Raw genomic sequence first — 15287 nt, 5'->3', positions numbered from 1 at the left:
TTCTATTTAAACATCTTCCATATATGTATATATATATATATATATATATATATATATGTATATATATATATAAGAAGATGATTAGATAGACTTTCCTGTACATTAAAACGATTTACAGTACATTGAAAACAATTGAAATGCTATGACTATCTAATATTTTTAGGTTCATTCAAAAGCTGTAATAGTACATTTTGAATTCATTACATATTATGGATTCTGGAACCATGTCTGAAAACCTAGATCCATCAATCGTGTTCCCATAAATGTATTATTATGATATTTTTTTACCAAAGAGCACATCTGTGTAGTGCATGGGTGTTTATTGCTGTGCAAATGCTGTGAATATGTGCTTTATGTGCACAACATCTGCACAGCATTAATAAAATGAGAAAGTCTTTGTGCAGAGAGCACAACCCATGGCTCATGCACAGTGTGTGTTCATCATTCCTTTCATGATCTGCATCAAATAAATTGTGGATAGTAATTGAGGTACGAAGAGAGCAACATCTGGCAGCTCTGTGCTGTTATTAAGACTCAATAAAAAGATAACTTCTTCACCTGCCTCAGTCTCCCACCACGTCCCAAATACATATAAAAACATTTTGATTAGTAAATGAGCTTTATCAATTCATTATCATCCTTTCCATCACATCCGGTTCTGGTCTAACCAACCATGAATAGTTGTATGTGGTAGCACCTCCATTAGGGAACATCGACCAGACTTGATGCTGTGTTTACGTACTCCACGGTCTGAAGGAGCAGCATTAAAGACCACATGTGCCTGTGTCTGTGCGTGTGTGTCCATGCCAAGTGTATCCTGTTCTAATAGGCCCATTCTTTCAGGTAAACACTAATCTACCTCCGGAGACACAATGCAAAGTCATCTGAAATATTATGTCAATAATAATAAAGAAGAAGAATATTTTTATAATTACATATATTATTAATAATAATAAAGAATAATGAGATATGCATTATAGCAGATAGATCTGGAAGTAGTTAGGAGAGCATAACCAGGAGAAGGTCCTTTATCGTTGCCATGCCAACAGCCATCCGTCAGTGTCAGGATTCATACTGGCTGAGTGACAAGGCTGTGGCTTTCTGCAGCATTACCCTTAAGAAGTTCCCTGTTCAAGTCCACCACACCTGCTAACTGATGGCATCCCGCTTTTGTTATTGACACTTGCTTATTGGCTGTTTTGGGGGGATTGCTGGTTTCTGCTGGGTTCTTTAACTGGGCAGATCCTCCTGTCCTCGCCTGTCTCTGGCGGCAGAGAAAATGAGCTGCCAAGAGCAATACTCAAACTGATCCCTCTCCTTCATTCTCCGGTGACACCCCCGTTATGGAGAGGTGAGGGGGTGGTTGGAACAAAGTAGGAAGAAAAGCGATATGGCTCCGCTGGAGAGCGAGTCAGAAGGACAGACCACAAAGAGTGACACATGACTACTTCCCCTTCCTCATCCCATCTGTTGGTCTTCACACATTCCTCTCTTCTCTACTTCTTCTTCTGCTTCCTGTCGTCCTGTCTGCTGCCAAACAGCTTAGCGTGGTGGCGAGCTAGAGATGACATAACTCCCTAGTCCCATCCGGTGATTCATGGCGCTCCTTATCCGATCAGATCACTTGATGGCCGCAGTAAAGAACAAAATTAAATCCTGATTACATTTTCCTCTCTCACAAATTTGTCTGTCACTGAGCTGCCATATGCTCATAGGGTTTCAGTGCAGCAAACACTCAAACATACATGCATGCAAGCACATGCAGGCCCGTACACACACACACACACACACTCAGACCAGAGAGGGATAGGGGAACCAGCGTGAGGATTGAAGACACCACAAGGTATATTTTTTTCCAACAGCCTGGTGCATTCTTTACGGTTAGTCTGGAAAAATCCTTCAATTCCTGCAGATAAGTCAAAACTTATGAAATTATTGATTTTCTTTCCAAGACTAAGCATAATAATGTCCTTTTTTCTTGCCTCGTGATAGGTTCATCAGAGTGTGTCATTGTGGCAAGTGGCTTGGGTCATTGGAGGATTGTGTTCTTGTGCCTGACGGCTATGAATATCCGTAGACGCACATTACCTTATGTGATTGAAGTCAATGTTTGGGTGTACATTTGTTCTGGATGCATGGATGTCCCCCTGTGTGCATGTATGTGGGAGTCAGTATGTTGTGTGTGTAAGTATGCATTGTGTCTGCCTTGTGCGTCTGGGTGCTTGTGGGTGATTGTCTGTCCATATGTATATATGTATACATATATAGAGATATATTACTGTCTGCAGTGTGTTTGTGTGTTTTTATTTGTGCGCAACTGTGTGTTTATGCTTCTCTCTGTCTGTCACTGTGTTTGTTTGTTTTTATTTGTGTGCAACTGTGTGTTTATGCTTCTCTCTGTCTGTCTTTGTGCGTATCACTGTCTGTCCAACCGCGTGCACGTGTGTGTGTGTGTGTTTGTGTATGTCAGCTTTTTAATAACGTGCTGTCATTCAGGGGTCCAGCAGTGGCCTCTGGGCAAACTCTCCCTGTGTCTCATAACACGGCGCCTCCGGGAGCCCACGCCAGGGTCCCCTCGGCACCGAGGAGGAATCAGAAACGGCGGGGAATGCAATAAGAAAGTTAGCCCGGATAAAATAAAGGGCTTGGAAATGTCAGCATTCTCCCCTCCTCCCCCAAAACTCATAGCACCAAGTCCATCATCCACACTCTGATAGACGACGTACAGAACTAGGAGGTCTAACAACCAGAACACATATAAGTATACACCAATGCGTATTAACTCGATTGGCATTAACTTTTGGTCGATTTTGGTTCTCTGCCGCTTAAGAGTTGCAAAGAAAAGATGAAAAATGTCTCAATGTCTTATGAATTCTTCTTCAGTTCTTTCTGTGTCATTATGTGTGTGTGAGTGTGCATGTGTGTGCGTGTGTGTGTGTGTGTCTGTGTGTGTGTGTGTGTCTGTGTGTGTGTGTGTGTGTGTGTGCGTGTGTGTGCGCGTGTGTGTGCGTGTGTGTGTGTGTGTGTGTGTGTGTGTGTGTGTGTGTGTGTGTGTGTGTCTGTGTCTGTGTGTGTGTGTGTGTGTGTGTGTGTGTGTGTGTGTGTGTGTGTGTGTGTGTGCGTGCGTGCGCGTGCGTGCGTGTGTGTGTGTGTGTGTGTGTGCGTGCGTGCGTGCATGCGTGCGTGTGTGTGTGTGTGTGTGTGTGTGTGTGTGTGTGTGTGTGTGTGTGTGTGTGTGTGTGTGCGTGTGTGTGTGTGTGTGTGCATGTGTGTGTGTGTGTGTGTGTGCATGCCTACTCACATATATTAGCTGTGCCCTTGGGAATGGGGAGGTAGGAACCGGCGCTCCAGGCACGGCCCTGGTAGTTCCTCTTGCAGCGGCCGCAGTCAGGGCCCGTGGTGTTGTGCTCACACGCGCAGCTCAGCTTGTCCTTGTCCATCACACACACATTGGCGTGGAGGTTGCACTTGCAACTGTGGTCGATTAGAGAGAAGAGAGAAAGAAGGGAAGAATTTGAACAAAAAGTGCAGATTACTTTTTCGGAGATTCCAGTGAGGTCGAGGTACCTCATGGAGATGCGACCAGCGCTTTTTTGTGTGAATGAGCAGTGAACAACTTAAGGAGAGCAAACTGTTGCCTGCGTGTTACCTGCGGCTACTGAAAGAGACAGAGATATAGATAGACAGATAAAGAAGGAGACAGAGAGGGACAAAGAGAGTGAGAGAGGGACAGAGTCATAGAACATGAGAGAAAGAGAACGAGAGAGAGAACGAGAGAGACAGAGCGAGACAAAGCAGCAGAGAGCGAGAGAGACAGAGACAGAGAGGGACAGAACAGACAATTTAATATAAGTTTAGTGTGCAACCTTGAATTCTAAGGCATTGCAAGACTCGAAAAAAGTTTAAACAAGTTGCTGTTCAAAACTGAGCCTGCTCAGGTCCAGACAGGCTATTATCTTCTCAATCAATCAAAATGTCTGCCGTCCTCTGCTCCCTGGACTGGGAGACAGGGACCCTTACAATGCATCACTGGGAGAAAAATCTGGATACAGAATAAATCAAATAAACATACACGTTGAGAAGAACGTTTTAGTGGGGAGAAATGAGCAGTGACAAAATACCAGATGGTGGTGTTGAAGATGATGATGACGACGATGATGATGATGAACAAATTTAAACGGCAGTACCAATTGAGGATGAGCACTCAGAACGTTCTCGAAAGGTGCTCTAGGTGACATTAAAGAGCAATTTTCAACATATGAGTGACTTAAATGCTCTGTGAGCGCATGTTTTGAGTTGACTTTGACTGTCTCCCTGTTGAGCTGAATGGGGAGAAAGTTTACAGAGAGGGAGAAGACCTTTTTGGGTTGCTCAGTTTCAAAACCTTGCCTTCTTCTGTTTGTTCCTAGATTCATTCTCTGCAACTCTCAAATCTTACCTACTGGATAATTAGTTGATCTGGGTGTAAGAAAACATATCGAATTGAAAGTGCTATGCGTGTCCATCCTTTTCTGAAGGTAAGGGATAAGAGTGGGCACGAAGATGAGTGAGACCATAGATGTGACTTTGATGATTTGACTATAGAATGCAATCAATTCTTTCCTCCTGAGCACAATTCTCATTCTCCATGTCTTTTTTGTTTTTGGTTTATTTGTTCCTTTGAATCTTCATCTGACCCTTCCTCTGTTTTGGTGATGGGGCTAAAAGTTCAAATCGGGAAAATAAAAGTTATTGGTATGGTTTTGTGTCTTCTCCATGACAATGGGAATGTCATGTACTAATTGTATTACTTTAGTTGGGCGACCTCATTTTCTATCATTATCCTCCATTTATTTTCGCTCACATTCTGTGCAATGACTAGTACTTGATATCTGACCAGATATTAAACTATTCCAAAGGCAATCAACCAAGTTTTCCAGGTTCTCAAAAGTTTGATGGAGACGTTTGAAATGTTTGAGTAGTGGTCCAACTTTTCATAACAGTTGCAATAGCACAGAGCTGTATAGGTCAGAATAGATGGATGGAGACATCTGACGGTGAAAAGTGGCTCAATAAACACGAATGAAACAAGCACACATACACTCTCTCTCCTGCTCTCTCGTTCTCCTGAAAGTGCCCTTTTCATTCAGCTATTTTTATCAGGAGCCAGGTGAAAAGCATCTCTCCCACCGATTTCGAGGTGTGGGATGGTCCAGGCCCGAGACCATCCCCCTAGGGTTAGGGGTGGGGGCGATAGAGGAGGGAGACAGAGAGAGAGTGGAAGTGTGGGGATCGACCCGACACAGAAAGCCGCGGTGGCGCTCGTGTCGGCCATTGTCTCAGCAGTTAACTCTGGTGACAGTTGGTCTCTGTCATCCAGCAGCCAGACCCAAAAACAACTCTCTCCCAAGGTGACCTGATGTTGACTTTCATTCGCCATTGTCCTTAAATGGCCAATTAGGAAAAGAAATTAGAAAAAAATATAGCATGATAGCACTCATCATGTGATGAAATATTCCAATAGTAATTCCAATTGTACTACTTTAAAATGTTATCCTCAGTATAATCCTATCATCTTGAGTCGTATTATGATATAGTCGTTGGTTTTATTGTCTTTCTTACCATCATGGGTTTCTAGGCACCCTCATGAATGCGGGCTTTAAAAGCCTTCATGGCAGTGGAGTGCAACATAAAGACGTCGAGAGCTATCCGTGAATTATCGGCTTAGCTACAGATCACGTCGGTCATCAAAGTATGGTGGCGTGTGTCATTTTATTACCACGTACTGCCGGTTGAATTAAAGATGAAATTCTCTAAGGGTGTGTGCGTGTGTGTGTGCATGTGTGTGTGTGTGTGTGTGGCGATCCACATGATAGGTCTGACCAGGGTTTCCATGGTGACAAATGAGTCAGCTGGGGTGATGCAGATCTTCTTGAAGTGAGTCATAGGGCCTTCCTCATCCCCCTACAGGAACCCTTGTTGGCATTTGATTGCACACATACACACACACAGACATGTGTACACACACACATACAGACACACACATGGATGCACAGCATGGGTTGGCGGCCTGAGAAGAGAGTTGACATTGCTGATGTTCCCTGGGCAAAATTTTTATTAAAATATTCTTGGATAAAGTATGACACACTGCATGGATCTCTAAACGGATATTCCCTCCAGCGTAAGCCTGGAGTAGTGTGGATATTCATAATAACGAGATTACGACTTCTTTGATACAGCAGGAGCAAAACTGGCAACCGATTCTCCGTATTTCTCCTATTATTGCTACAGGGTCCAACTCAAACCCTCCCGTCTGTACAACACCTCAGTAGGTAAAGGTCCTGAGCTCCTATTGCTGTCTGCGTTCAACACCACTGTGAGTTACCCTGGTCTTTACGCCATCTGAAGTCAAATCATTTTTAGATTTATTTTTTTACATTTCAAAATCAATGTTGGTAAAAGTTGAAGGGAAAGGAATAATCTACAGTTCCGAAATACAGATTTCATAACCAAAAATATCAGTTACCGAGAGTAAAACATTTAGCCCAAAAAGCATTCTCATCACTCAGCCATGTTTCAACAGTAAAATGAAGCAGATTTGCCAACGAAAAAAGAGGTCCAATGAGCCAATGGACTTTTTCAAGGGATTATGTTGAATGATGTCCAATTACTGATGAGTTAGAAAATGATTGGCAATAAACGACTATCACACTGTTTTACATGAAGACACAAGGCTGACACTTCTGTTATGATGTGTATGAATGTTTGTGGGACACAACACACACACAAACACACACACACACACACACACACACACACACACACACACACACACACACACACACACACACACACACACACACACACACACACACACACACACACACATAGACTCAAATTCATTTTTATGTGAAAATATGTGTTTGTTGCTGTATTTGCCTGTTTTGTGCCACTAGTATATTTAGAAAACATAAATATACCTTATACCAGGGGTTTTCAAAGTGTGAGAGAGTGAGCCCCCCCTCAATTTTTTTTTCTAAATACCTGTGTTTTGAAAGCTATTTTAATTATTTTACACATTTCAAACATCTCCGATCATAATTTTAAAACATTTGGAACATATTTTTGAAACATTTGAAACAATTTTTTTACCATATTTTTTAAACATATTTCTGAAACATTACATCTTTTTGCGTTTTTAAACAACAAAATGTAACGACTTTATCTAAGCATGTTTTAGCTTAACCTTTTTTAAATACATTTGAACATCTTAATCTGTGTAAACTGCCAGTTTACAGATTCATTCAGGGTCCCCGACTCTGAATTTTCTGAGTCGAATCAGATCTGCCTTTTCAGTCCAGAGATTCGACTATTCGGCGGGGTTTGTTTACCGGCGTTGCTATGGTGACCTCAATTATTATAACCAACTGAAAACGACGCCGGTTTGAAACTAAAACTGTGATTCTGAAAAAAGTATAAATGCTATCAAAATTCCGTTTAGATAGTATTGAAGATACAAGTGTGTAGATTTGTTTAATGGTTTGAACGATTGTAAACGGTTGAAAAAGGAATGAGTTACGATTAGTGCTTAATTTGTCAAGTGGGAGCTCCCGGAGCGCTGAGGACGAGTAGAAAAAAAGTGGCGGGGGGGGGGGGGGCGGATGCTCTGGTGGGCGCTTTCGAACAACCCACACAAAATCCCATGTTCAATGCTGTAGGCTTATTTAGTCAACATCGCAAGAAATTAGCCTACTAAAGCCTCGTGAATGGGGATGTACCCAGAAAAAATAGTAAACATATGTTAGGTTGGAGAGACACACAGCCACACGTTATAAAGTTTACCGTTGTTTACTAACAGTTGAGGAATAATGTCATGCACTCGCAGGTGCGTCATTGAGTCATTGTATTCTCAACACAACAAAATACACCAAGTCCTTGAAAATGGATCTCCGTCGCATCAAAAGATGAAAACAAATAGATAGGCTACCTCATAGATTATAGTAGGCCTAGTTAGAACAACAATCTGGCATGACAACTTGGCCACGTTAACAAATAGATACATATTATTAACCAGAAAAATACCAGAATACCACAAAAACCATAATAATAATAAAGTTAATTTTGGCCTTCTTGCCCCTCTTCTCCGCAGCCACTTTCGCTAACTCCTCGCAGATTTATCACACATCACTCAACCGACTCGCGTCACTCCAAGTCCAACCTCTCTTGCTGCACATCTGAACAAAACACACACATGCACACAGTATTACACTCACTCACTCACTCACTCACTCACTCACTCACTCACTCACTCACTCACTCACTCACTAACGAACGATCCAGCTGGCGGAGCGCGCGTCAGAGCTTCCGGAGCGCGCTCCCCCTTGCTCCCCCTCAAATTAAGCACTGGTTACGATGTCTAGAAGTAGGTGTATCAGAATGGGCTGACGTCTTCAATGAAAACAGCTGAAAACGAAGCAGTATGAAACTAAAACTGTGATTCTGAAGACATTTTAAATGATATCGAAGTTCTGTTTCGATATTATTGAAGATACAAGTGTGTAGATTTGTTAAATGGTTTGCACGAAGATAAACGGTTGAAAATTGATTTAGTTATTATGTTACTTCTACAGTTGAAGTACGACTGATGATTTGAATCATCGTCTTTCAGGGTTTTCTTCGGGTTTATTTTTTTCTCACGTCGCGCCCCCCCTGAAGAACTCTGGCGCACCCCAGGGGGGGCGCGCCCCACAGTTTGAAAACCACTGCCTTATATTGTACAAAATGACTAATTGGCCAATATGTGTTGTACGTTTGTTTTTTGTTTCTCAATTTCCTGAAGGTTATTATTCACAGTTCTGAATGAATTATCGCTTTAACAAAATATCCTTTATCCGTTCACATTAGTCTTTCAAAATACAACATTCAACTGATGCTGAAAACCTCCTTGTTTTGCCGTGGGGACAACAAAGTATTTTGTTCAAGGTGAAATGATTGGACCCATTGTGTGCCAAAGATTCTACGTATTCATATAACTTCCCATGAGAATGTGCGCTGGACTTTTACTGACTAAAAAAGTATGTCTGTGTGCAAGAGAAAAAAAGTCCCAAAAAGCACTTCGAGAGTGTCAGTACCTTTCACTGAAGGGACTTTGACGTTCTGCTTTGATTCCAGCAACACAAGCACTTGTTTAAGTGGCGCACTGGGGCTGAACTCTGGATCGCCCCTTCGAGGGCCTGTTTGTTGTTCTACCAACCTCTCTGGTCAATTTTGTAAATATTTTTCTGTCTCCCTTCCACAATCCTAATAGCAACCAAAATAATAGAAAGACAACACACAAGTCGGTGAATCAGCGGCAGATCATTTCATTCATCTCTCTGCAGTCTCCACCCACCATATCTATTCAGGGCTTTCTGGAAGCTCACTACTGTGGCTCCGCAGCCAAAAGCAACAGCCGCTAATTAATAGTAATTACCCACAATGGCAGCCGAACACACTCTACCGCAAGCAGCCATGCGCCGCTGTTGATCCAGACAAATTGAGCGGACCGAACTCAACACGCTCTTTAAGTGGGTTAACTGAGGGAAGCCATTACATTGAAATCCAGTGCACAGGTGTTTCGGGTAATCACGCCAGTTGGGTAAAACACAAATGTTTCTTCTTTCCCAGCCTGTTATTTAAGCTTTTGAGGATGACGTTATATATGAAGGATGGCCAGAGGGGGCACGGTCTAACAATTGCTATGTACTGGATGTTTTTAGCAGTGTTGGTTGTTACACACAGTCGAGGTGCTTCCACACTCCTTTACTGGGCTCCTTCAGACAGGGATGCATGGGGATGATTTGGAAACTGGCACATTGTAGAGTTTGTAGGACAATGGTACATGAAGCAGGTGATCCATGCAATCTCCTTGAGTGATCGCTGGCCCCACCCAGCCCCAGAGTCCAACCAGTCTGAATCGGGCCAGGGGAGGCTGCTTTAACCAGCCATCATCCGCACACACTCCACAATGAGACCCTAACCCTAAAAACAAAGAGGCTTTGCCTTGTGTCCATGTGACAATGAACACTTTTTGGCCAGAAAATGGAGGCTATTAAAACCGTCCTCCAGGGTGGAATTGCATACTTACTTCGTTATGATGTGGATACGCAATGAGGCCTGATAAACAGCACAGAAACACAGTGGCCCTGACTAGAGTGACCTTTGGGACCGCCCCATGGTCACTTTGGACCTAAGGACCATAATGCACCTCCCATGATCTTCACTGTACCGTAAAACTGTGATTGATTATCAAATGAGCCCATGTGGTCAAGCACGCAAAGATACACTCACACAAGTGCACACACACACACACACACACACACACAGTCCCTCAAACAAATGAAGCTATATGTGCCTGCATGCATAGAATCATCTCAACACACACACACACAGAAATACACAACCACATACACACACACCGGAAGCAATTAGCAGCTCATGGTTGGTAAAGCGTGAGCTGCTAATTGCTTCCCGAGGACAAGCTCTTCTTCTTCTTCTTGTGGTTCAGCCGTGGTGCCGGGTCGTCTTTATGGGACGATCCCTACGGAGCTCCCGACCGCCCTCCACCCCCAACTCTCTTCAGTCCGCTCCCCTGCGACACACACACACACACACACTCACACACACACGTCTTCTCTCCGAGGGGAACTGAGGGAGTGGAATCCTTTTACACACAGTGGCCATAGGTTCCATGGCAGGCGACAGTGACTCTTACATTGTGCATGCATTATTTATTCAGACCGTCTCACATCCAGTCACGTACCACGCTAAACGGAGGCGCTCACGAGCATAATGATGGGCCCGTTTTGAAGCGTTTATTTGTGTATGTTTCATGACGCAATATAATATCGTTAAGCTTAGAAGAGAATAAATAAAAGGATCAGCTTTGTTCGATAATTAAATTAATAAGTTTACATAAATAATGAAGTCAACATTTCAACATTCAACATTTCATGGAAAATTCTCATTAATTCCAAGTATGATGAACTGCATGTAACATCATCTTGACAATGACGGTATTAATAATGTTTTCTGATAGCAGTCCCTCTCACATGTCTGTCCCCGCTGGTTGAGCCGCGTCGGTCTCTGGGGCAGCTGTCTGGGCCAATCCGGGCAGGGCTTCAGTCTATTGAATCATTCCCATTACTAATGGATGGAGTTGGACATGCTATCCAAGCACGAGTCAATCAAGAGGTCTTTACTCTCTCTGACATGCCAAGCCGGCTCAATACAATCGACAGGCTGGGCCTCAGTGATACTGCTCTCTGCTACACGACTGGCCCTCACCCCAGCAACACTAAATTCACGAAACTGTGTGTGTGAGCAGGCATCAGTGTGAATGTGCACATGTGTGTGTCTGTGAGTGTGTGTTAATGTATGTGGTGTGTTCTAGTCATTTCATCAAATGTATTGATGGGGAGGAGTCATTTAAAGCGTATTAGATGACCCCCGCCCCCAAACCAGGATCCAGGAGGCATGATCCAATGGGGTTGGCAGTTGCTCTGCAGACAGACTAAAAGTTTGTCTGTGCTTACTTTGTATGTGTGTGTGTGTGTGTGTGTGTGTGAGAGTCTCTTGTTTGTTTGCAACTTTTAGGTCCTATATACAGTACGGTTGCTGAATCGGCTTGACTCTTCCTGCTTCATTATTAACATCTGTGTATTTCTTCACAACCCCCACGACCACTCACTCGGACACGTCCAGTTAAGGCCAACAACTTTTCAGCCTCCAACTTTCTTCGCTACATAAAAACAAGTATTGTACAATAAAAAATCCAATAGCCTGCTAAAAAAACATCCCAGGTGCATCGTTAAAACCACCAGTAGGACCCCAGAGTGAACCCAAAGGGATAGCAGAATACTGGCCAGCAAAAAAGGAGAGAAATGATAGTGTGTGTGTGGGTTTGTGGGGTGATATGAATGCAAGGATGCATTGTTGTGGTTCCCAGTGTGGTGTTGAGACCCACAGTTTTCAGATTGAACCCAGTGAACAGGAGGATGGGGAGGGTTGACTTAAGATGAGTTAGAATGGCCAGAATGGCCCGCTTTGGTCTGCATCTGTGTGGCCCCAGCCCAAACACATGCCCAAACACTGGCAGTGAGCTATGAGTAAACACCTGGTCACATGGCAGATACTCTGCCAAGACCATCGTCCTCACCTTGATCAATGTGACTATCATAATCATCATCACACCGTCATTATGGTCTAATGAATTTCATGCAGGGTTCTTGACTTTGTATTTATTCAAAAAATCGTCCTATGATTGTTATTCATCGTGCATCATTTTCAGCCCCATTGAATGCTAACTGTTCTTTGTGTCAGTCGACTGAACAATTCCATTATCAAGCACTTATTTAAATTTTTTTAATAAAATATCTGTTCGGAAAGTCTGGCTTGGAGTTTTATCACAACACCGGAAACTTTCCAAGTATTTGTGTGTGTATGTGTGTGTGTGTGTGTGTGTGTGTGTGTGTGTGTGTGTGTGTGTGTGTGTGTGTGTGTGTGTGTGTGTGTGTGTGTGTGTGTGTGAGTGGCTGTCACTGTGGCTAGTTTGCATAGTCTTGTTGGTGGTAACACCATATGGCGTGTTCCATTCCAACAGTCAAGGTGTAGCTTTACTATTGTTTAATCTATGCTGACATATCTGGCACAGATTGTGTGTTTGTGTGTTTGTGTGTTTGTTTGGGATGGGGGTATAAGAAGTTCATGTTTTTTTTAGCTCTGCTGATAATCAAACTAGAATGGAACATATAATGTTGGTATTTTATGGACGTATTTAGTCTTCCTTAGATGTTATTTAAGATTAAGAGTTATCACATGAGCATCATTTTTACCAGCTAATTTCAATTGTTTTAAACTGCTCACACCCCATGTGAATCACTATCCTTTTCTGGCTGAATGAAATGATTGACCTATTATTGGCATGCAACAGCCACATACCTTTTGTTTCTCTGAGAATTTGATTTATTGATTGCCGTTGGAGCGTAAAGAAGAAATTAAACAAATATGTCCAAACATTTTTCTGAACTATCTTGGTTACGCTAGCTTTATTGCTTCATCACTAGACGTTGTTTCTGAAATCTTGGAATGACAAAAAAAGCATTTGAACAACTACGGCAGTTTCAAGTGTCTCTAATGATCTAATTAGTGACTTTATGTAACGTATTATTTACAAACTAATTATAATATTTTATAATTAACAAAATGAATGAGGCTAAAATAATACGTTTGTTGGAAAGCTTAAACTGTTGAAGTTATCAAGTTGTTGAGTCTAGAGTTTACTATTGATGTGATATTGTTATCTTCCCCACTGAGGGGGTATTAAGAGGATGCCACAGTGCAGGTTGGAGTGCTGGAGTTTCAAAGTAGAAGCGCGATCCTTCCAGGTGATGCGATAAGCTTTAGATAGGTGTCCTTCTATCCGGAGCACAGCTTCTATCTTTTTAAACCACCTCTTCTCTTTCCCATGCTCCCTACTGCTCTTACATACAAATGGCCTGGATGAAAGTGGGATAGATTCCCTCTTGCTCTTTGTTTCCCCCTCCCCCCCACGCCCCCACCATTCCAAAGACGCTTCCACTAAGACTCAGTGTTCTCCCTCAAAGCCATCGCTATCCAGCTTGCTTCTCCTTACCAGACAGATGGCACATGGTTTGTTTACCTGCACACCCGCAACCAAAAGTTACCCTTGAAGTCGGAATGTACTTGGGGAAGTCTCAAGGAGAAATGAAAATAAAAGTTACATGGAAGAAATACAGAAGTCAAGGAATAGAAACTTGACTTCATACTCTGTGTATATAAAAGATTGAACAAGAAAACAAATTATACAGTACAGGCGACACACTGCATTTCTTTTCTTTAGCTTCAACATGTAAAGATGAGTCTTCTTATTTAATTTCGCATTAACTGGATGATTTAAAATTGATGAATGCCAAATCAAACAAAACTGCAAAGAACGTAAAAATCGAAACATTTGGCCTCAAAACATTCTTTAGAAACCCATGGTGGATGTCACTGTAGCTGCTTCTTTTTAATGCACTTGTCTATGATTGCATATGTCTTGGCTTTGTGTGTATAGTAAAATGAGAGTCATCATTAAGCATGAAGAAGAGCAGTCTGTCCCCCGGGCACTCTTCCATCCCCAGGACCAAGACAAATTCATTCCACTGCAAAGGAGGAAACGTTAACACACCTGGGTTGATTGAATCTCGCTCATTGTCTTGTTTGAGCGCTCCAGAGCTGAGAACGCACTTTTTGATTTTCTTTGAATTGATTTGCTCCTCGCCGGGCTCGGCTGTTATTAGCAGACACGGACACCATCATTGGATTTATGCCTGGAGACTTGTCACTGAGGATGGATCAAGCATGACCTGTCACTCTGCACACCACACACACTCAAACAGGGCCCTGTACCTGTGTGTGGGGGAGGGGTGTCTGTGTGTACGTGGGTGTGTTTGTCTGTGGGTGGGTGTAAGTGTCTGTGTGCAGTGTTCATGCCTGTGCGTCTGTGTGTACGTGTGTGTGTGTGTGTGTGTGTGTTTGTCTGTTCGTGGGTGTATGTTTCTGTGTGTCTGTTTGTACATGTGTGTGTGTGTGTGTGTGTGTGTGTGTGTGTGTGTGTGTGTGTGTGTGTGTGTGTGTGTGTGTGTGTGTTTGTCTGTTTGTGTGTATATGTGTCTGTGTGTACATGCCCGTGTGTCTGTGTGCACATGCAGGTGTATGTTTGTCTGTGTGTGGGTGTATGTGTGTGTGTGTAGTGTACATGCCTGTTTGTGTGAGCGTATGCGTGTGTCTGTTTCCCTGTGTGTGGGTGGATGTGTCAGTGTGTACATGCCTGTGTGTCTTTTTCTGTGTCTGTGAGTGTGTATGTGTGTGTGTGTGTGTGTGTACGGGGGTGTCTGTGTGTACATGCGTATGTGTGTTTGTCTGTTTGCGGGTGGATGTGTCAGTGTGTACATGCCTGTGTGTCTGTGTCTGTGTCTGTGAGTGTGTATGTGTGTGTGCTGGTTCCTGTTAGCGGTGCTTGTGTAAAAGGAGTGCTGGGTATCCATTCGTGGGTCGGCCCGTTCTGTAATCCCAACCTGAGGCCATATCGATAGCCATTTATTCACTCTAGATTTCAAAATCCTCTGCTCAAACCGCAACTGCTCCAATTCATCAGTGCATGCAAATGCACACACACACACACACACACACACACACACACACACACACACACACACACACACACACACACACACACACACACACACACACACACACGCACACAC

General features: G+C 43.1%; 1 protein-coding gene across 1 annotated transcript in view; it reads right to left on the bottom strand.

Annotated features, from left to right (window-relative positions):
• Window positions 1-15287, bottom strand: part of ntng1a (netrin g1a) — a 102510-nt gene that overhangs the window by 27515 nt on the left and 59708 nt on the right. Inside the window, exon 4 of the mRNA XM_056584754.1 lies at window positions 3302-3474. Within this exon, the coding sequence (XP_056440729.1) occupies window positions 3302-3474 (173 nt within the window). The remainder of the gene's footprint in view (window positions 1-3301; window positions 3475-15287) is intronic.

The sequence above is a fragment of the Gadus chalcogrammus genome, chromosome 23, assembly GCF_026213295.1.
Source record: "Gadus chalcogrammus isolate NIFS_2021 chromosome 23, NIFS_Gcha_1.0, whole genome shotgun sequence".
NCBI classification, from domain to species: Eukaryota; Metazoa; Chordata; class Actinopteri; order Gadiformes; family Gadidae; genus Gadus; species Gadus chalcogrammus.
This window is presented reverse-complemented; position numbering and strand designations above follow the sequence as displayed.